Consider the following 21,103-nt stretch of genomic DNA (forward strand, 5'->3'; position numbering starts at 1 on the left):
TGTACTGTGATGAACAAATAATTTCTTTGCACTTGCACTCAGTGGAAAAGGAGCTCTGCTGTGCTTCTTTGATCAAAGCTGTGAGTCGGGGTGGTGCAGCTCTGGTGGGTGTTTCTGTGTCTGAAAAGGGGAAGAAAACTGCAGGCATTAGCTTGGCTTCATGTTGATATATTTCTGTCTGTTTAATGGCTGTATCTCCTGTCTTTTTGCTGTTTCTTGGGTTTCTGTTCTAATTTTCTGTTTTTTGTAAGGCCAGCTTTGATATTAGAGTGCAGGGGAAAGGGAAATGAGTTAGCATTTTGCATTTCCCCTTTCCTTCATATCTTGTTTGGTTTTCTTGTGTGTAGTTTTCTTGTATACTTTTAGGAATGCTTAAAATAACATCTGGTTTTAACAAAGCCTTTTAATAGTTTCATTGCCCCCACTTGTGAAACTATTCCATGTCCCTGATATGGCAGCTGGTCAAAAAGTACAGCCTGAAATGTTTAGATGTTTAAAAACGTCAGATGGTAAAGTTTTATTATGATGATACGTTTGTGGAAGCAAACAAGAGTTAAGAGATTGTGAATGATGAGCTTACACTCACCAGCTACTTTATTACATACATCTATTTAGTTGCATGTTAAAACATGATTTATCAGCAAATCAAGTCCATGCATTTGTGGATCTAGGTATGGTTAGGATGACCTGCTCAACGTCACACTGAGTATCAGAAAGGAGAGGAAAGGAGATTTGAGTCACTGAATGTGGCATGGATGTTGCTGCCAGCTGGGCTAGTGCGAGTTTTTCAGAAGCTACTGATCTGTTGGGATTGGATTTTCCTGCACAATCATCCCGAAATAATAAAAAAAAATATATATCTAGTGATTTTTAGAGAGGTTTGGATAGATTGCTTCAAGCAAGGTTTGGACCTTGAAGCAGATGGACTACAGCAGCAGAAGACCACACTGGGTGCCACGCCCGCAAACTAAGAACAGAAAACTACAATTCACAATGACCTCATCAAAATGGACAATGGGAAATTGGAAAAATGTTGTCTGGTTCTGATGAGTCATGATTTGTCCTGAGACATTTGGACGAGGATCAGAATTTGGCATAAATAACATGGGAAAAAAGATGATTCTGATGACAGCATGAAACCATCCTGCTTGGTATGAACAACTATGGGTGGTGCTTTGAGTAGAGGATGTTTGGGATGTGGTGAAACAGGAGATTTTCATCATGGTTATGTAGCCAACAAATCTGCAGCAACAGTGTGATGCTACCATCTCAATGTGAACCAAAATCTCTAAGAAATGTTGCCAGTAACTTGTTGAATCTGTACCACAAAGAATCAAAGCATCTCTGAAAGCAAAAGTGGCTCCTAACCAGTAGTAGCAAGGTGTACCTAATGAAATGATTGAGTATAATTTATTTGGCCACAGCAGTGTCAAGATCTTCTCATGATGTTACAGGAAAATAAAATGCCAGCAGCATGTAATCTCCCTGATAGTTGCCAATCACTCTCTTATTGATCCCCCTTTTCCTGCCAATAATCAGTGTGATTCACTACTCTGACGTCCCTCCAAGCATATTTGAGAATTAACTGCCAAAAGAGCAGCGAGGAGATGTAAATCCTGCTGACAAGCCATTTCCTGCAGCACAATTGTTAAATCCATTAGGAAATGATAGTGTTTCTGTTGATGTGGACAAATGTGCTTGACTAAGCTCTTTTTAAAGTGCAAATATTGTTATGGTGGTGATTTATAGCGGGCTCTATGTTGTTACAGATGTCTGCTCCTGAGTGCACGTACAGGTTTCTAGAGATAGAAAGTTTGAACATGAATTCTAATTCAAGTATGTATAAAGGTTTAAAATAAACAGCTGTGGTATATTTAGAAGCAATAAAACCCTACGTGATGACACGTTCTCTGATATTTTAAGGGCGGATAACAAAATCGACTGCAGATGGTGATTTGTTTCATGATTGCATTGAGTGAATTGATTTGTCCATTAAAGGTATTGAATGTCTTTGCCAACAAAGAATCCCACCCCAGGGTACTGTAATATCTAAACTGAGTAACAAAGGCATTCACATTCATCATGCATTAGCACATATTACTGAGCATATTCAACTTCCTGTTCTGCTTGGTCACCATGCATTTAGTGCCCATGTTGTATCCCTGTGTTAGGGCTGAACGATATATCGCATTTGCGATAATATCGCGACATGATCAAGTGCAATTTTCTAACCGCAAAGGCTGCGATTATACTCTGGACATGTCCAAATTCATGGGCTGCATCCTCCTGAGGCCGCATTTGTAGTTTATTATTAAACTCCACCGAGACAGCGGTGACGCTAATCAGAAGGCTAGACCGTCCAATTTCACGCCTTTAAAATTTAAAGGCGTGTTTGTGTGTGTGTTTATACAATTGCTATTATGTTTGCACTTTATGTGTAATGTTACTGACTGCAAAGATCAGTAAGATGTGTGTATTTTTTATTTATTAGTTTTATTTATTTAATATTATTTTTTAATTGAATGACTGTCTAGTAGTTCACAGATGTCGAAAAACTGAGTGTGGTAAAGCCACTGATTTTTTTTATGTATATTTCTGCAATCTGCACATTGTACTGACTTTCATTTTAATGTTTACACCAGGGTTCCTTGTCAGCACTTTATGCTCAGATGTTTGTAAGCTAAAAATAAACTATTGTGTATGTTCAAATATACTGTTGTGATTGAAGAAGTTAAATAAAAATGTCAGTCATCAATTCATGCATCACCTCATGTCATCATAACAGAGGTCTGTCTTCCAGGAAAGAACAGTTTAAAATTAATGTAATATAGTATTGGCCATACTATATGATGTATTGCTTGTCTTTGTTTAATAATACAGAAGACAAAGACCTTAAAAAATAATCGCATATCGCATCGCAATCGCAATATTGGGGCAAAAAATCGCAATTAGATTATTTTCCATAATCGTTCAGCCCTACTCTGTGTGAGCCTTATTCTCATAAATTTCTTTCAGCACCTTCCAATCTGTTTTTTCCAGGACACATTTTTCTTTCTTTTTTCTTTTTTAATCATGATGTTGGGTGTCTTTTGAAGCCCTACAGTTTCATTTATCAACTGGAAAGTGACAAAAGCCCACATAACAGATTGTGAGCCATATGCACAGCCTGCATTTTAGATACTAAGGTACTGTAAAATATTGTTCATGAATCAAGTTTGATACTAGTTGGAAATTAGATTTACTGTCTTAGATTTTACTGCAGCCAAACTAATCATCTTTTCATTTGGTCGGCGGGCTGCTGCAGCCTCTTGCGTCCAAAGGCGAAAAGGTCTCTGTGGGCCAAGACTCTGGCCCTGCAGGTCGGTATCGGCTTATCAGCAGAGAGAGCCCACGAAAGCCCGGACTTTGCTTTCTGGCGCCATTCATCATATCAAAAGTCTGCAATGTGGTTTAGCTGGACAAGCGAAGACTGCCTGGAGGGGGTCAACAGTGAATGCCTCCATTCTGCTGACTGCACAGGGGATAAGACTTGATACACTGCTGTGAACTCAACATGCAGCGCGTGAGGCCGACGAAGACAGCCCTGGATATAAAGTGATGCAGGCAGATTGTTCCCTGGATGGCTGCGGTCGGCATAAATCTCCAGCCCTCCTGATGGAAGGGGACAAGACTGTGAGCAAGGATCAATTTTCAGACGGCAGCGTTCCCCGTGTGCTCGCTGGAGCTGAGAGGGTTCATGGGGAAAAATGCATCCTGTGAAGGATGGAGAAGTTAGCAGCTCAAGCAGCTAATGAGTTAGGAAATTATGATATATGCACTGTTAAAGCAGTGGTTTTTGAATACGCTGCTCCAGTTTATCTCAAGATTTTAAATCAGCCTTCGCGTCAGTGTGCTTTGCTTGTTACGTCACACACATGCTTGTTTTGCTTTCAAGGGAAACTTTGTCATGACTCACCTGAAGTGCGAGTATTTTAATATCTTTTTAAGGCAGCTTGTAAAACATTACATTATTCAGCATCCCTCATTTCATTTGTTAGTTAGAGCTTGACCTGGTGTCCGTGCCTCCAGCCATAAACTCAAACTGCTTTGTTTTGAGCTCTTTTAGATTAATGAACAGATGCAGGCAGCATGAAAAAAGCCTAAAATGCATCCAGGAAGGAGGGTTGCCATTCACTGTCCATCAGGGTCTCAACAAAAAGGTGCTCTTTGCATTCATTTGCTGCTTTTATGCATTCATACACCCCCACCCCCCTCCTTCTGTTGCCCCCTCTGACATGCTTGTATTAGTCACGACCCACCTCCTTGAAAGCTGGGAACCAATCAGAATGACCATGATGCAAATGGAAGAAAGAGGCTGGAAATATATGGAAAACCCAGTTTCCCAGTGTAGCTGCAGAGATGTGACAGAAAAACAACAATGAAAATCTGATTTGTGCAACACTTGCTGGCCTCACTGTTTCTATCAACATTTTTGTCAATAAAAATAACCCCTCAAGCAAAAAAAAAAAATCAATAGATTACTTCATGACTTGACCAACTTTATTTAGTTTAAACAGGCACAGTTTTGAGTTCACTGGACTCATGTGTGAGTCATGTTTCAAACGTAATGTTTAGTCAGTTGACAAAGATTGATTCGCAGCATTTCTGTTTGCGTGTCGCACAGTTTGAATGACTTTCTGCTTAACTAGGAGCCAGCATATGTTTGAGGATCACACATCAATAGGGTGTAATGATAAATGGAAAGCAGTGTCTGTTCAGCAGATGTTGGTTTATTGTGGTAATGAACTTTTTTTTTTTTTTTTTTTTTTTTTCTTTAGTCATTAGAGAAATGATCCTTTGGTGTTCTGCGCTAATATATCATAGATCTGATATGAGAGCTAGCATCTCATCTCAGCTTTTCCTAATCATCTAAAAGGCCTGCATAGTCCTAGGAAACTGATGGTTATGTTCTTTTCTTTATACCTTTTTATCCTTTATTTAGGTGAGTAGTGAAAGCTGGGAAAGACATGCAGTTAATGGCCTCAGGGTGGATTTGAACCCGGGTTTCTGTAAATGCTTAAAAAAAACTGATCACGAGCTTAACCTGATGGGCAACAATGGGGGCTCATATTTTCACCTTTTTAATTAAATAATGATGCAGATACATTGGTAAAGGAAGATGATGCGTTTCCATTAAACTGTGGGGGATACAGATTCATAACAGGTAATAAGAATATAACCTGTTATGAAGAAAATAGGAAACGGTGCCAGTGTTTGAAACATGAAGTAAACAGCTTTTCTGAGACACCCAAAAGACACATGTGACATGGAATGGATAGATGGCGCCTTAAAGTTCTATTTAAGATTCATATAGAGAAAAAATTTCCAAACCTTCCTAGCCCCACGTGGAAAAATAATTGCACCCCTTTGCGAAGTCATGAATTATCTGCTGAGACCTGTTAAGTCAAAACTGTTACAATGGTAGATGTTTATATAAAATGGCCAAAGTTTCCAATAAAGCGTCAGTGAGTGTATGTACAAGTAATCAATATGAACCCAAAGCTCAGGCTTCAGACAGTTCCACGTTTAAAAAAAAAAGTTTTTTTTTTGTCCTGATCTGCATGATGTCACAAAGAGGGGATATCATCAGAGACACCATGATAATTCAACATTTCCATGATGCTTAACTCACAATGCATTGGTAAGTTCTCAGTCTCTTCTTCTCATGTCACTTGTTTTTATTGCTGCAAAAGGGGAGCGTGGCGCAGACAGCCTGATAAATATTTTTCGTTAAAAATGTTGCATGCACCTTAAAAACTGAACTCTTCGCATTGCAGTCTAGTCCAAGTTACTTGGATACAAATACCTGTTGACTGCTGTACTGTTACAAGTGTTTTGAATGTGAGACAGCAGTCAGTCTTCTGTGACATAAGAGTTCTTGTAGATTTGGGTACAGCGGTGTCATTTAAAAAACGTTGTGTCATACCTGCACTCCAGTACCTAACCAGTACCAGCAGCCCATAAAGTTTGTGATGGATTCTGTTATTTTCTTTGCTCACTCTGAAATGGGCAGTAACTTGGTAATCAGCTCTCTTCTTTGCTCAATCTTTGTTTAAAAATCCAGAATAAGTCCATATGTTTGATTTGCACATGGGCGGCACTTTCCTCGAGTTCTTCCTCCGATGCATTCATCTGGGTTTTACCGGTTTCCTCCCACATGCTGACTGTCACTTATTTTGGCCTCACTAGAAATGTTGTTGTACGCCGTACAGTGACAAATAAAGGCACTCTGTTCTAAAAGCACAAAAACAGAGCAGCCGAAAGTAGCTTTTATCCCTGATCATTAAAATCCAGCTGATGTTCAAACTTTCTGTTTGCAAGGGCAGCCAGTCTGATGAAAGATTGCTTGAAAGGAGAGTGGACTGGGAACGGGAGCTAAAACTGAGATAAACTTGATGGCGATGTGCCACAGCCCAATGTAGGATGAAATCAGATTATTTTGAACTGCAGATCATGCAGATCTACTCTAGTTGAGTCCATTAATACAAATATGGAGCTGGAAATGAGCATAATAGGTCCACTTAGGTTTGCTGATCAATACTGCAGCTCCAGTAATGGTGCATGGAGAGTTTTATGTTTAGTTTTTTTTAATATACAGGTTGAATCTCAGGGAAAGGAGGATGATACAGGGCGCCTCTGAACATGAACACAAGACAAAGACAACCGCTATTGCCTCAGGCCTCTGTGCAAAAACATGAAAAGGTCAGCCATAGCCACCCAGTGCCATTGTGGTCTGTGCTGAACTGCAGAACCAGAACAGAGTGTTAAGCAGAGCCGACGGACCAGCTTCTTGAATGTCATACGCGATCCTTTCCGGCCACAGGAAATGAAATGTCTCTGCCTCTGTTTGCCTGACTGGCTTTGCATCTTCCAGCCAGCGATGAGGGATTCAATTACCCAGTGATTGAATGCGATTCATTAATCACAAAGGAGAAAATGTGGGGTTTAATTTCCACGCCTCGGGCTGTGGGTTCTGCACAAGATGACCGCGCTAATTGCTACCATGAGTAATTTGGAATCAAGCTTGCCGGCTTGATGGTGCTGAAAGCAGGCGTTAATGTAAATGAAGGGCTGTTCTTTTTATTTTTTAAAATTTTTTGTTCACGAGTGCTGCCTGAAGAGAGATGTGGTGAATAATATCCTGCAGGCATCATTACATGGGAGGTGAGATATGTTAAGGGTGTTGAGTGTTATTACGGCAGCTCTCTTTTTGCTCCATTTCACATACATTCATGTCCCCCGCCTTGTTTTCCTATTCTCTTCCACATCCTGCACAAAGTTTGTGCAGCAGGAATATATAAAAAAAAGTTTTTACCAGTAAACAAGATAATGAGAGCATAAAACAAAATGATGATGATAACGGTCACGGTGCTTCTTCCATTTCCCGTTCCCCGGTCTTTTCCCTGGTTCATTACTTTCTTAACTTCATTCTCTCTCTCTGCCTTTTCCTCCTGTGCAGGTATTTTGTGTTGGATCCAGAGCTGGGACAGCTGCAGTACTTTGTCAATGAGCAGGGGAAGAGCCAGAAGCCCCGTGGCTCGCTGCCTCTGATCGGCGCCTCGGTGACAACGAGCGACGAGGCTCCGCACATGTTCATCGTAAACGCCGTCAATGGAGAGCTGTATAAACTCAGAGGTATGTCCTCGCGCTGGCCTCAGGCTGCCCGTATACGGCAGAGAACAAACAGTGAGAGGGTGTGTGTGTGTTTTACTTTGGATTCCTGTGAAGTGCGGTGTAGATACTAGCAGCGGCGGGATGAATAGCGGCTTATAGATGGCTCATAAATTCGAGCTGCAGTGTTTTTCTTTAAAGAGCAAAGACTTTCGAGGACATTTTTCTGCTTATTTGATTTGTATTACTTCATTGTTTTGGTTCAAGCCTGAGCATTTTATTTTTAGCAACACTAGATAGATGACCTCCTGAACACTACCTGCTCACGTCCACACAGAGAGATGAGTAGTCAGTGGAAATAACTGCATTTATCAGCGAGTCAGATCTGATCTGAATCAGTGTTTCATTCAGTAGTTGTAAGAGGTCAAGAAACAGATAAGAGACGAGGAATCTTGGATTTACATTCGCGACGTGACAAAAACCATGACATGAAATAAGAGCGATGTGTTTATTTAGCACTAGAACTGCCATGGATTCCTGTGGGCTGGTGGCTTTTTGACTCAATCCTGCAACAACAGCAGTTGTGTGCAAAGAAGTAAGTTCTTCAAGAAGTTAATTTGTGAATTAAAACAAAACAAAAAAAAAGCTTTTTATACTTTGAAAAATTGGGGTTTTAGTTTTTAGTTCTAGTTTAACAAAACATTTATATCTTTTCATTACAGAATATAAAGTTAAAGTGTGTACTGGAATTCACTAATAAATAAAGATTATACCGAGCAACACAATAATAGATCTAAATCATTTAATTATTGTAGAAGAAAAACAGAGTTAAAAATGAGTTTTGGATAATGGGCTGTATTAGTTTAGCTAAAATAAAGAAGGTATAAAAAACAAAAAACAAAGTGCTCTCTGTGACACAGATTGAACAGGTCATTGCCCACAGTTGGCTAAAGAAAAAGAAAGATACACTGTGCACTAAATCAGTTATTGTAAAAGTACAACACAACATCCTCATCTGCCTCCGCCCACCAGACTCTGCTCTGCTCCCCAGGCATGAAACATGTCTGATTCAGCTGTTCTGCTCTGGATTTCACTCTTTATTTGCTCTGATTAATTCCCCGCATGCTGGGCTTTCTGCTCGGTTCAGCTACAGTTCTCCACGCGCTCCATCACACACTCCTCCGCTCTGACCTGGCTCAACATCCCAGGCATGACCCTTTCAGCGCGGCGGTAATTATTCATCATTTATCCAACTACAGTTCCCTATATATTTATTTATCAATATCATCTAGCTATATCTGGCTCATGTTAAAGCTGCCATCACATCACAATGTGTCCAAACAAGTGCGTTGCTAGGCAACCCGGCATTCTGCAATTGCTGTTTTACATGAATTTCTATTGGGTCAGAATGACACCCGATGTCTAAGTTGTCATAATTCTTTTTTCTTTTTTATCCCACACACTCCAAAGTTCATTATATGATCAATAAACCCGTTTTAGGGAAAGTCGTGAGATGGCAGAGTTTTAATTTAACAGAGTTACATATGTTTTAAAATGCCAAGAGATCAGAATGACCCTCAGTTCTAGTGTTGGTAAGTAAAGTAAACAGTTTCAGTTCCATTATTTATTGATTCATTTCATCGATAGCAGTGCTGTCTACAGAAGTTCCAGTATGACCTGATGTTGCTTTTTTCTCAGACTTTTTACTAAATCTGTTCAACACTTAAGACTAGAAATTATATAAGTCTTTAGTTGATTGTCTAGAAACTATATAAGTGTGAAGTCATGAACAGATTTGGACACAATAAATCATTTAAAGTCTTTAGACTTTGATGGACATTTATTTAATCCGTATTAATTTGGTGTCATCCACATGGACATTGAGCTTTGTGGATAATAAAACACAACATTGCCATTTTATATCAATTCAATTAAATGTAGTTCAGTTTTCTTTATATAGTGCCAAATCACAACAACTGTCACTCCCTTTTCGATTATAAAGACTTGACCCTAAAATAATCGAGATAAAAATCCCAGAGATTAGGATGACACCCCTATAAGCATGGTCTTGGCGACAGTGGGAAGGAAAAACTCTCTTAATAGGAAGAAACCTCTCGCAGACATCTGCAGTGACCAGTTTGGGTTGAAGGGAAAGAGTTTCAATTTGTTAAGTTACTTATCATTCATTTATTTACAGTCAATAGGAGACTCACTCTCATTCTTAGAGTGCACTCTGTTATTTACACAGTAAACATATAATAATGGTGTCAGACACCTCTGGAAAGTGCTGTGGATATTAAAAACGACTGTCCACAGTAGGGGTGGGTGATATGGCCTCAAAAAAAAATTACGTCACGGTATTTCAAGGAAATATACAGAAAGAACAAGGTTTTACTGGTGATTGCAACAGACAGTAGGATTTCATAGTGGAAACAAAATCCATCTTTCATCAATGAGCTACTGTCACTGATTTACAGACTGCTTAACTGAAAGTATGAATCTTTTGCCACAAGGTGCCACAGCCAGTGTAAGCATAAAAGTAGCCTAGCTTGTGTTTTTCAATGAAACCTTTAAGTAAAAGCAGAAAGTAACCACTTAACATTAGAGTTTAACACAAGCTAAAGTAACCTTGTAACTCTTCAGTTGCACAAGGTTGTCACATAATAAAATTGAAACTTTCTTTTCTATTTTCTACCTGGGATGGTAGTATGTTGGGTCAGACTGTGTAAAGTGGATTTCCATCCACCTCGTCACACTGTTCCTGTGATATATTAACGAGTGCTCCAACAATCCTTCACCTACTCTGTCCTCCTTGGGTTCCTTAATAGCTTTTTTTCCCTTTCTGTATTTTTTGCCTCAAGTATATCCTTTCCACCTTAGTTAGTTAGTTAGTTAGTTAGTTAGTTTTCTTGTTCACATTGCAAAATACTATGCTTTATTGGAGATCTTACCTCTGATAACTCCTTAGGTACTAAATAGTCATTACAGGGTGGCACTGCTGCTCTCGCTCTCAGACATGACTGGTCTTGTATTGTTGTGCTGGCTAGGGAGCGTAAACACGTAGCATTATCATGTCATAGATATTGCTATTGACACTATTTTATCATGGAAACATTTATGTTTTTTATGATTATATCGAGATATGACATGCACAGCCCATAGGATCAAACTTAATAGTGGCTATATAAATAAAAAAAATCAACTTAGGTAAGGGCGGCACGGTGGTTAGCACTGTTGCCGCATAGCAAGAAGGTCCTGAGTTCAATTCCACCATCAGGCCGGGGTCTTTCTGTGTGGAGTTTGCATGTTCTCCCCGTGTCTGCGTGGGTTCCCTCCGGGTACTCCGGCTTCCTCCCACCGTCCAAAGACATGCAGTTTGTGGGGATAGGTTAATTGGATAATCCAAATTGCCACTAGGTGTGAATGTGCGAGTGAATGTGAGTATGAATGGTTGTCTGTCCCTGTGTGTTAGCCCTGCGACAGACTGGCGACCTGTCCAGGGTGTACCCCGCCTCTCGCCCTATGACAGCTGGGATTGGCTCCAGCACCCCCCGCGACCCTGAAAAGGATAAGCGGTAGCGAATGGATGGATGAATAGATGGAACTTAGGTAATCATCATTGTTCATTTTAAATATAATTTAAAACCAATTTTTATTTGAACTGTGATGTTGCATCTATATATAGTCATTATTTTTCATGCAAATAAGTCGGCATGCACGTGTGCCTAATCCAGATAAGAAATTATGTTTCTATGGCCATTCAATAAGTGAATTTACACAAAGGTGAAATGTTTCTTTAAGAAGTATTGCCGCAACATGATCCTTAAGGTGGTTACTGTGCTAAAGGCCTGGGCTTTCAGTGACCTGTATCCACTTAAATAAGAGAGACTCCTTTTTCATTGTTGCTCCACTTGAGCTGCTGGAATGTCCCCTTACAGTCTTGAGGGGGAGGATATCAGAGTAACTTGGCCTATATTCTCTGAATAACTCTGTGATCCAGTGAATCAAGCTAAAAGGAAACAATAATACCACAGTGAAGAAGAAGTTGGACTTTGTAACTCACAGAAGAGGTGTTTCTATTTCCAGTGACTCATTCAGATGCTTGCCAAAAAAACTGCAATCCTGTCTCGACTGGTGCCAACACCCCAAACTAAACAAATGCGTTAGAGGATGGTATTGTTGTTGGGGTCAGCAACAAAGATATCCTTAAAAATGTTTGCTAAATTAAATTATATTTTAAAAATTAGCCACAAAAGAGTAAAATTTGTACTTGCAAAAGCTCACTTTGCTCAACCAGCAGGGCACAAAGTGGCTCAAATTAGCTTTTTAGTAGTCTGTGAAGTTAAGATTGGCTGGTATACTCAGTTCTGGATATTGGTTACCATGAGAACCCCTGAAACCTACTTGGATGCGGGTTGGGGGAACTTTAAGGTTCAGTCGGGAGTCATTTTTCAGTCTTTCTGGTTTAGCTGATAAGCAGTGTATAAGTCCACCAATAGTCCAAGTCCAGAGCTGTAAATGCCACCTTTATTCTCAGGATGATATCTCTTCACAGGATAGCTTTGAACGACTTGCCTTTTCCCTAGCTGCTGTAAGAAGATGCTGGATACACACAATCTGTAGCATTTCTCACACGGCTATACAGTAGCCTGAGAGTTTTCTGCCTCTAAACTGAAGCGGCTTCGTCCTTCCGTTGTCGGATATAAGGACACATGGGCCGCATGTTTTGTTGCTGAGCAAAGGTGAAGAGCGACTTGAATTTAATCATGTCTGAACACTGAGATGAAAAATTAAGCTATTTATCATATGAAGACTCAGAGACGCGAAGCCAATGAAAGGGTCAGGTTTTTGTGAGCTGGGTACAAACTGGCTTATTAGGATGCCTGGCACAGTTTTGATTGTGCAGCTGTATAATTAAAGCACAATGTTTTAAAGCCATCATCAAGAGTTATTGTCTGATTAGTATTTGTAAGACTTGTATGGCTTCTCAGGATGGCCCCTGTTAGCTGTGGACGGTTTTGGCTGTTGTACATATTCAGCATAAATTTCACTGAATGGTAATTGGGTGTTTACTGATTTGCTTCCCTGTGGACAAATTGTTGTTAGTTATTGTTTGATTTAGACCATATGCTAACGAAAAGTGTGTAAAATATGTCAAATGTGTAAAGACTGTTGACTGCATTTAAAAAGTGCACAGGCTGTGCATGACTCCACTCAGAGGATTGTGGAGTATTATTTTGAAACCTCTGATGCAACTTTTCCCCCGTATGAGTTAGTAGACTGTATGATGTTTGTTGCTAAGAACATAAATAAAATGATATCATAATGCCACTTACTTAAAACTTGGATCTCGGATACATACAGGTTGTTGGTGATTGGTTGCTGGCTAAGTGAGTGTGGCACCAGAAACCTCTTTGTGATTGATTGCTGCAGTCGCAGCAAAAAGTTGAGCCTTCAAAAAGTTGAACTGTTTTGAAATGAGTGTTGTGAGCGCAAGGAGGAAAAAAATGCTCTGACCTGAGGATCACAGGCCCCTAATCACACATAACCTTAAGTCTTAATACCGTTTGAATGGGTAAGGAAGTTCATCTGCTATACAACTGAGAGTTGACATAAGACAAATTACATTCATAGGCCAAAAGTGGTTTTTGTACCAGGCTATAAATGTGTTTAATTTGCTGTTAGGTTTGATGGGTTTATATAGGAGTATGTGCAGAATGGCTCTTGGTAGCAGGGAAAAAATCTAATTGGCCATTGTGATGTTTGGACTGTTAAGATAGAACTGAAGAAGCTTCTCGGATGAGAGGTGAAACGTCTTCAAGCAACTTAAAGAAGTCCAGACGCTTTTCTTTGCAAGCTCCTTTGACCACATGAAAGAGCCTTACATCAACAGCTCAGGCTGGTGATGATGATGATGTAATGATGTTTGGGGGATATCTTCTTCAGGGCTCTTAGTACCCTTAGTGGTGTTTAAGCCACATCCTTTGATGGCTTCTTCCAACAGGATAACGCGCCACATCACAACACTCAAATACTCTCAAACTGTTTTCTTGAACATGTTTTACAGTGTTGTCAAATGACCTCCAAGGTTATCTCGCTCCCAATAGAGCATCTTTGGGATGGGGGTGGAACAGAAGATTCACATCATTGATATTTTTTTCTTTGGCTTTGGTTTAAACTTCTTTGGTGGGTGTTTAAAAACACAGACTACATGATCAGCTTTTCTACTTTCACTGAAGTAAACTTTTACTCTGCTACTCGTCTACGGCGAAGTAAGAAAGGAAAGGATTACATCTGTTGCAGTCCTTTAAGGGTGCGATCATTAAGGAACAAAAATCATTAAAATGTGCCAATAATTGGGGAGCACTCAGTCTTTTGTCTTTATTAACAGCCACTGTTCACTTTCACATAGTAACTTTTATCTCAGAATATGTGTGACTTTTGCCTTAATTGGACGTTCTTACTCTGTTTAAAGATGACATCAAATTCCTCTTTTCTGATCAGCGTAGGAGATTAAAATGAACTGCTTGGTGCAAAAAAAAAAAAAAAAAAATCGTGAGGTGCAGTAGTGTGAAGCAAGAAAAAGCAATTGTATCTAAAGTTAGCCTGTAATCACAACAACGTTTCTTTGCATATAATGCACTGGGACTGCTTTAGCAAGAGCATAGGGTTCAAATGTCATTGTGCTGTGCTGATGAGTGAAGGCTGGTTGCTGGTTACTGTAATTGCCTGGCAGCTCTTCCCTCTGTTCTAGGCTTCGTCAGCCCGTCCATTTTCTTGAAAATATATGTTTAAAGTGCCTCGCTCATAATATCTCCCAGCACTTTAATCAAATCTAACTGCTCGTCCAAGCATTAATCCTCAGACTCACCATTATCATAACCAATAACATCTTTCATGACACTGTAATTAAAACATGTGTAATTAGGCGGTGGTGGTGGTGCCATGACTGAGTGGGAAGGAGGTTTCTCTTTCTCTCTCCTTCTCTCTTGATCACCTAGTAATGTTCAGATATCACTCAGCCATCTCTGTGGGCTGGATATTGACTTTTAAATAAGAGCAGACTAGGACGGGTGTCCATTGTTGCTCGTTTTAAATGAGCACACGGTCCAGCTTCTCATTTTCCTGTTAGTCTTCTCACTTTACAGGGCAAACTTTATGTATTCATGAAATGAATTGAGCTGTCAGTGTCATCTCCAAGACAAACCCAGCTAAATTTATTTCAGGATCAGTGTAATCCTCCTCAGTGAGGCAGCTACTCTTATATAAATGCTACACTACTATTTTGCATCCAGTGAGTCAGTCTCTCTCATATTTCTTTATTAAGCGTTTATAATCAGTCATTTTCCAGGCCTTTTGAAGGTCTTTACAAGGTTTTCTTTAGACAGCGGCTGCTTTATCAAACATTTTCAAAGGAATTTTTGGTTTCGTTTTTTTGGATTCCTCCTTCTTTAGTTACACCGATGAAAAATACCAAAGATTTAGTCAGTTTGTTGTTTCACTTTGATTCAGTCTGACCGTTGTAATGGAGCTACAAATATTTACATGAGAATACAACTGATGAACTGAGACTGATTTCCTAATCATTAACTCATTGGTCAATCACTTTCAGCTCAGAAAAAATTATTCATTAAGGCAAAAGCCCATTAGTCTCTGGTTTCTACATGTTACCTCCAACAAGCCAGAATTTTCTTGTATTCTTTTAAAGTGAGAAATTGTCTCAGTGGAAAGGTACCTGTCAAGAAGCCATTGTTAAGGAAGTGAAACAGGGAGAAAAGGCTGAGGCATGTCAGGTTACACAAGAAATGAATGAAAAATCGGTGGCAATAAGTGTGATGAAGTGATGAACACTGTCTACAACCATCTGTAAAATATCTGCTTTATGGTTTAAGGCTGTATTTCAGCCAGTGGCACTCTGGCATTCATAATTCTGTCAGATATTAATCCACAATGCAGTACCATCAGAAAAGGATCTGATTGTCAGCAGCCTAATTTTTCAGCATGTCAACGATCCCACTTTTATTGCAAATGCAGTAAAAGCCTACCTGGATAGAAAAACAGACAGAGCCTGGACCACAACACTATTGAAGCAGTGTGGGATCATCTTGACAGACAACAGAACAAAAGGCAGCAAACATCCAAAAAAGAGCTTTGAATGTCCTTCAAGAGGCCCAGAGAACTGTTCCTGGAGACTACTTAAAAAAAATTACAAGAAAAATGCCAAAGAGAGTTCAGGCTGTGTTGAAGAATAAAGATAGTCATAACAAATATTGACTTCCCAGCTCGTTAGAATCGTACAAACTTTGTTTTTGTTTTTTTATGCTGTTTTTACATGTGTTTTTGGATATGCTTCAATAAATCTCTGCACCTATTTCTTTATGTTAATAAAAAGAAAAGACGAGTGACTCAAGATTTTTGCACAGCACTGTACGTATATCACTTGTGTCAGCATATGCACAGGTGCAAGGCTGGTGCTCAATACAGATGACTAATTACCTAAAATCACAGCTGTGCTTGTGCACATCACAGATAAACATCAGATTTAGGCGCTTGCTCATCTGCGGGTAAGTCGTCCCTTTAGTCAGAGTGAGTGATTTCTGTGGATGATGACAAGAAGAAGAAAGTGGGAAGCTTGTTACCGGATATTTTTTGCAGAAAGACAGCTTGTTACAGGTGTTTTTGACTGAATACTGTGTGCTCCCTGCAGGGGCGAGCAGCCACTCCCAGTGGGAGAACACACATCGAATGCGGCGTTTGTGTGAATGTCTCATTTTCAGAGTTGCCTCTTCACTTAAAGAGACCTTCTGTAGCTGGCAGATGTTGGCAGTGAAAGTGATTGACAAGTGCAAATTGAATTCTTCCTGCACTAAAATAACCCGAACCTCAATAATAACATCTCAACTTAACTTTAAAAAAGAAATCTCAGAAGATTTTTTTTTGGTTGTTTTGGGTGATGATGTAATACCGCATTAATCCGATGATAAAATGTGGCCGCCTTGTTTTATTCTCCCTAACAAGGAGAGTGCTGCACTCATTTTCCCACTTAAACATCTTCTGATGATTATATTTGTGAAAAATACTCTGGAAACAAAGGGGAGTTGATTTAGGGTCCAGTTTGCTTCAGATGAATGTGTTTGTACAAAGTGATGAAAATTACACTATTCTCAGAAATTCTCAGTGGTGCTGCATTCACTTACACATTTAACAAGCAAACAAAAAAGCTGTGTGAGGAGTTTGAACCCTGCTAACTTTCACTCCAATACAACCAGCCCACTTCTGTTAAACGCAACATTTTCCAGTGTTCCCAAAAACTATCAGGGGATGCTTTTCCCCTGCAGAAAATCACAAAGTTTCACTGATGTTTGGCATAAATCCTTTTTTAAGAGAGTACTGAGGACTCTCTTTTTTCCAGTCTCCAGTAAATGAGTAGTGGATTAATGGTGCTCACAAAATGCACTGTTTGACTTGAATAATGTTCCTATCACAGTTCCTGAAGTTTTTGGTACAGCAGAGAAATGAGAATTTTAAAAAGAAAGAAAAGGTTCAAGAGTGCCTGAATATCCTTAATTACTTCTGTAACAGACAAAAGCATTCCAGTGCTGCAAACTGTTAATAAGAAAAGACTTTGATCTGTTTCGTTTTAAGTATAAAAAAAAAAAATGCAGACAGAGAATCCTGTCTTCATAAATGCGGCCGCCATCAGCAATGACGTCATCAGGAACAACGGGACTTTCTAGTATTTGCAATCCTTGTTTGCTTTTAACTTCAGTGTCTGTAAACATCCCTCAAAACTATTTCTGAACAGTTTCTGAAGTTTCATAAGCTGCAAATAAATGATGTCCTGTAAGTCCTCGTTCAGCGAACCTCTCGACTGTGAGGGGAAAACTCTCTGACGGAGGTTTCAGAAAGGAAGATGTTGTTCAAGTTGTGCTCCGTATTAGACAATCCTCCACACTCTTTGTGTTGTACAGCCACAGGAGCGCAAGACTCGCTCAGCCATGATGTATGCAACAGGAAATCCCACCTGCGGCATTATGACACCTGGACTATTTTCACTTGTGATATCTTGTCTAGACCGTACCTAGTGTTGCTTTAAGCTTTGGAATATTTCATTTTAATTTAGCGTTTCACTTTGAGTGCCTTAGTTTTACTTATTTCTTCTTTTTTTTTTTTTTTACTTTTGAGTTTTTGTTTGGTATCTTTCATATTTATATTTAAGTGAGCATCTGTAACAAAACACTTACACTCCTGGAAGTTATAGAGAAGTTAAGAAATATTCTGATTTTGACTCTGAAAACCCCGTTCACAGAGCTACCCACAGCCGGGGGGTGCATCCTTGCCAGTCAGCCAGGCAAGGCAAGTTTATTTATATAGCACAATTCAACAACAAGGTGATTCAAAGTGCTTTACAGAGACATTAAAAAACAAAAACAATAAAAAGCATGATTTAAAATTGATTTAAAAAAACAGTAGATAAAATCAGAACAGTAGATAAAATCAGTAGTTAAAATATAAGTTTTGAAATTTAAGCTTAAAAGTGTGGATTTGGTGTTTTATTCAAATGCAGCTGAGAATAGGTGAATCTTCAACCTGGGTTTAAATAAACTGAGTGTTTCAGCTGATCTGAGGCTTTCTGGGAGTTTGTTCCAGATATAAGAAGAATAAAAGCTGAATGCAGCTTTTCCGTGTCTGGTTCTGACTCTGGGAACTGATAAAAAACCAGATCCAGATGACCTGAGGGATCTGGAAGGTTCATACTGGGAAGCATCAGAACTTTAAAGTCTATCCTCTGACGGACAGGCAGCCCGTGTAAAGACCTCAGAGCTGGGCTGATGTGGTCCACTTTTTTGGTCTTAGTGAGGACTCGAGCAGCAGAGTTCTGAATGAGCTGTAGTTGTCTGACTGATGTTTTTAGGTAGACCTGTAAAGATGCTGTTACAGTAGTCAAGCCTACTAAAGATGAATGCATGGACTAGTTTTTCCAGGTCCTGTTGAGACATCAGATCTTTTATCCTTGAAATATTCTTGAGGTGATAGTAAGCTGATTTTGTTATTGTCTTAATGTGTTTTTCTAAGTTTAGGTCTGCATCCATCACTACACCCAAATTTCTCGTCTGGTTTGTGGTTTTTAGGTGTATAGATTGAAGTTCTCTGGTGACCTGTAATCGTTTTTCTTTGGCACCAAAGACTACTACTTCAGTTTTATTTGTGTTTAGCTGGAGAAAATTGTGGCACAACGAGTCATTAATTTCCTCAATGCATTTACCAAGAGCCTGTACAGGGCCTCGGTCTCCTGGTGACATTGTGATATATATTTGTGTGTCATTTGCATAGCTGTGGTAGTTTATTTTGTTGTTCTTTATAATCTGTGCCAGTGGGAGCATGTAAATGTTAAACAGAAGGGGTCCCAAGATGGAACCTTGGGGAACTCCACATGTGATACTTGTCTGCTCAGATGTGAAGTTACCTATTGATACAAAGTATTTCCTGTTTTCTAAGTATTTTTTGAACCAGTTTAGTACAGTTCCTTAAAGACCTTCCCAGTTCTCCAGTCGTTTGAGTAATATGTTGTGGTCAACTGTATCAAATGCTGCACTGAGATCCAGCAAAACTAAGACTGACATTTTTCCACTGTCTGTATTCAGACCTATGTCATTGAACACTTTGGTCAGAGCGGTTTCAGTGCTGTGGTTCTGTCTAAAACCTGACTGGAAGGCATCATAGCAGTTAGTCTGTTTTAAGAAGTAATTGAGCTGTAGAGAAACTGCTTTTTCAATAATCTCACTTAAAAATGGGAGATTTGAGATCGGCCTGTAGTTGTTCACTTGTGTTTTGTCAAGATTGTCCTTTTTCAGTATAAGTTTAATTACAGCAGTTTTTAGTGGTTCTGGAAACACACCTGACATTAAAGAAAAGTGGACGATCTGTAACAGGTCTGACTCCAAAGTCTTTGAGACCTTTTTGAAAAAACTTGTTGGCAGGACATCTAAACAGCAGGAGGAGGAGTTCAGTTGACCTAAGATGTCCTCCAGGTCTTTGCTGTTAATAGGGTGAAACTGTTTGATGGTGTTTAAACAGTTTTTCAGTGGACTCTGTATATATCCTGAATATGTTGTTGATGTACCAATTGCTGGTCTAATCTTTTGGATTTTGTCTGTGAAGAATTTGGCAAAGTCATTGCAGGCCATGGTCAAATGAAGTTCAGCTGCCACTGACACAGGAGGGTTTATTAGCCTGTCAACTGTAGAAAATAAGACCCGAGCATTATGACTGTTTTTGGTGATGATGTCAGAGAAGTAGGACCTCCTTGCACTCCTCAGTTGTAAATTATAATTGTGAAGTTTCTCTTTATAGATGTCATAATGAACCTGGAGGTTTGTTTTTCTCCATCTGCGCTCAGCTTTCCAACACTCTTTTTTTTTCATTTTTCACCAGGGTGGAGTTTCTCCATGGAGACTTTTTCCTTCCAGAGATAACCTTCACCTTAATGGGAGCAATAGTGTCCATAACATTTAACATTTTAGCATTGAAGCTATTGACGAGCTCATTGACTGAACCTCTGGACAGGCCAGGTGTTAAGGGGAAGACCTGGTTAAATATCTCACTACTGTATTCAGTTATACACCGTTTTGTGATCACTGCTGTTGATATATTTGTGTGGGCTGAAATTTTACTTTCAAAGAAAACACAGTAATGATCAGACAGGCCCACATCAGACACAGTAGTGTTTGAAATGCTCAGGCCCTTGGATATCAGTAGGTCAAGAGTGTGTCCTCTATTATGTGTGGCCTCTGTTACATGCTGAGTCAGCCCAAAGTTGCCCAGAGTGTTACTCAGGTCTTTAGTCCCTTTGTCCTGAGGGTTGTCCACATGGATGTTAAAATCCCCAGCAATAATTACAGTCTAAATCAACACAGATCACAGACAGCAGTTCACTGAGGTCATTTAAAAAGTCTGTGCAGTATTTGGGAGGCCTGTAAACATTAAGAAACACAACTTTGGATGGGGCCTTCAGCTGTAAAGCCACATATTCAAAAGACTGAAAACTTCCAGGAGATAGCTGCTTACATTGAAATGATTCATTAAATAAGACAGCGACCCCCCCCCCCCCCCCCCCCTCCTCTCCTGCTCACCCTGGCCTCACTGATAAAACTGTAGTTAGGAGGGGTCGTCTCGATGAGAACAGCTCCACTGTTACTTTGGTCCAACCAAGTTTCTGTTAAAAACATAAGATCAAGGCTGTGCTCAGTGATTAAATCATTAATTAAAAATGTTTTCCCAGCTAAAGATCTAACGTTTAATAAAGCCAACTTAAGTGTTTTAGAGGTATTATTTGCCCCCTCGTGTTTGGGAGCGGTCAATGTAACTTCAATTGCTCTGGTGGGGGGTTTATGGGGGGCAAAAACGGATTGGACCGGGGGGTAGATCTGAGCCCAGCATTGACCCACTCCAT

The 21,103-nt window shown here is 39.6% G+C and overlaps 1 protein-coding gene across 2 annotated transcripts in view; it reads left to right on the top strand.

Moving 5' to 3' along the window:
* The window catches only part of osbpl10a (oxysterol binding protein-like 10a), a 94,935-nt gene that overhangs the window by 9,370 nt on the left and 64,462 nt on the right, over positions 1–21,103 (top strand). For both annotated transcript variants that reach the window (XM_085396659.1, XM_085396658.1), the window contains exon 2: positions 7,499–7,674. In XM_085396659.1, coding sequence (XP_085252785.1) covers positions 7,499–7,674 — 176 coding nt within the window. The remainder of the gene's footprint in view (positions 1–7,498; positions 7,675–21,103) is intronic.

Source organism: Rhamphochromis longiceps, linkage group LG22 (assembly GCF_057381845.1).
Source record: "Rhamphochromis longiceps isolate RC_006_pf linkage group LG22, R_longiceps_female_GT1.1, whole genome shotgun sequence".
Taxonomy (NCBI): Eukaryota; Metazoa; Chordata; class Actinopteri; order Cichliformes; family Cichlidae; genus Rhamphochromis; species Rhamphochromis longiceps.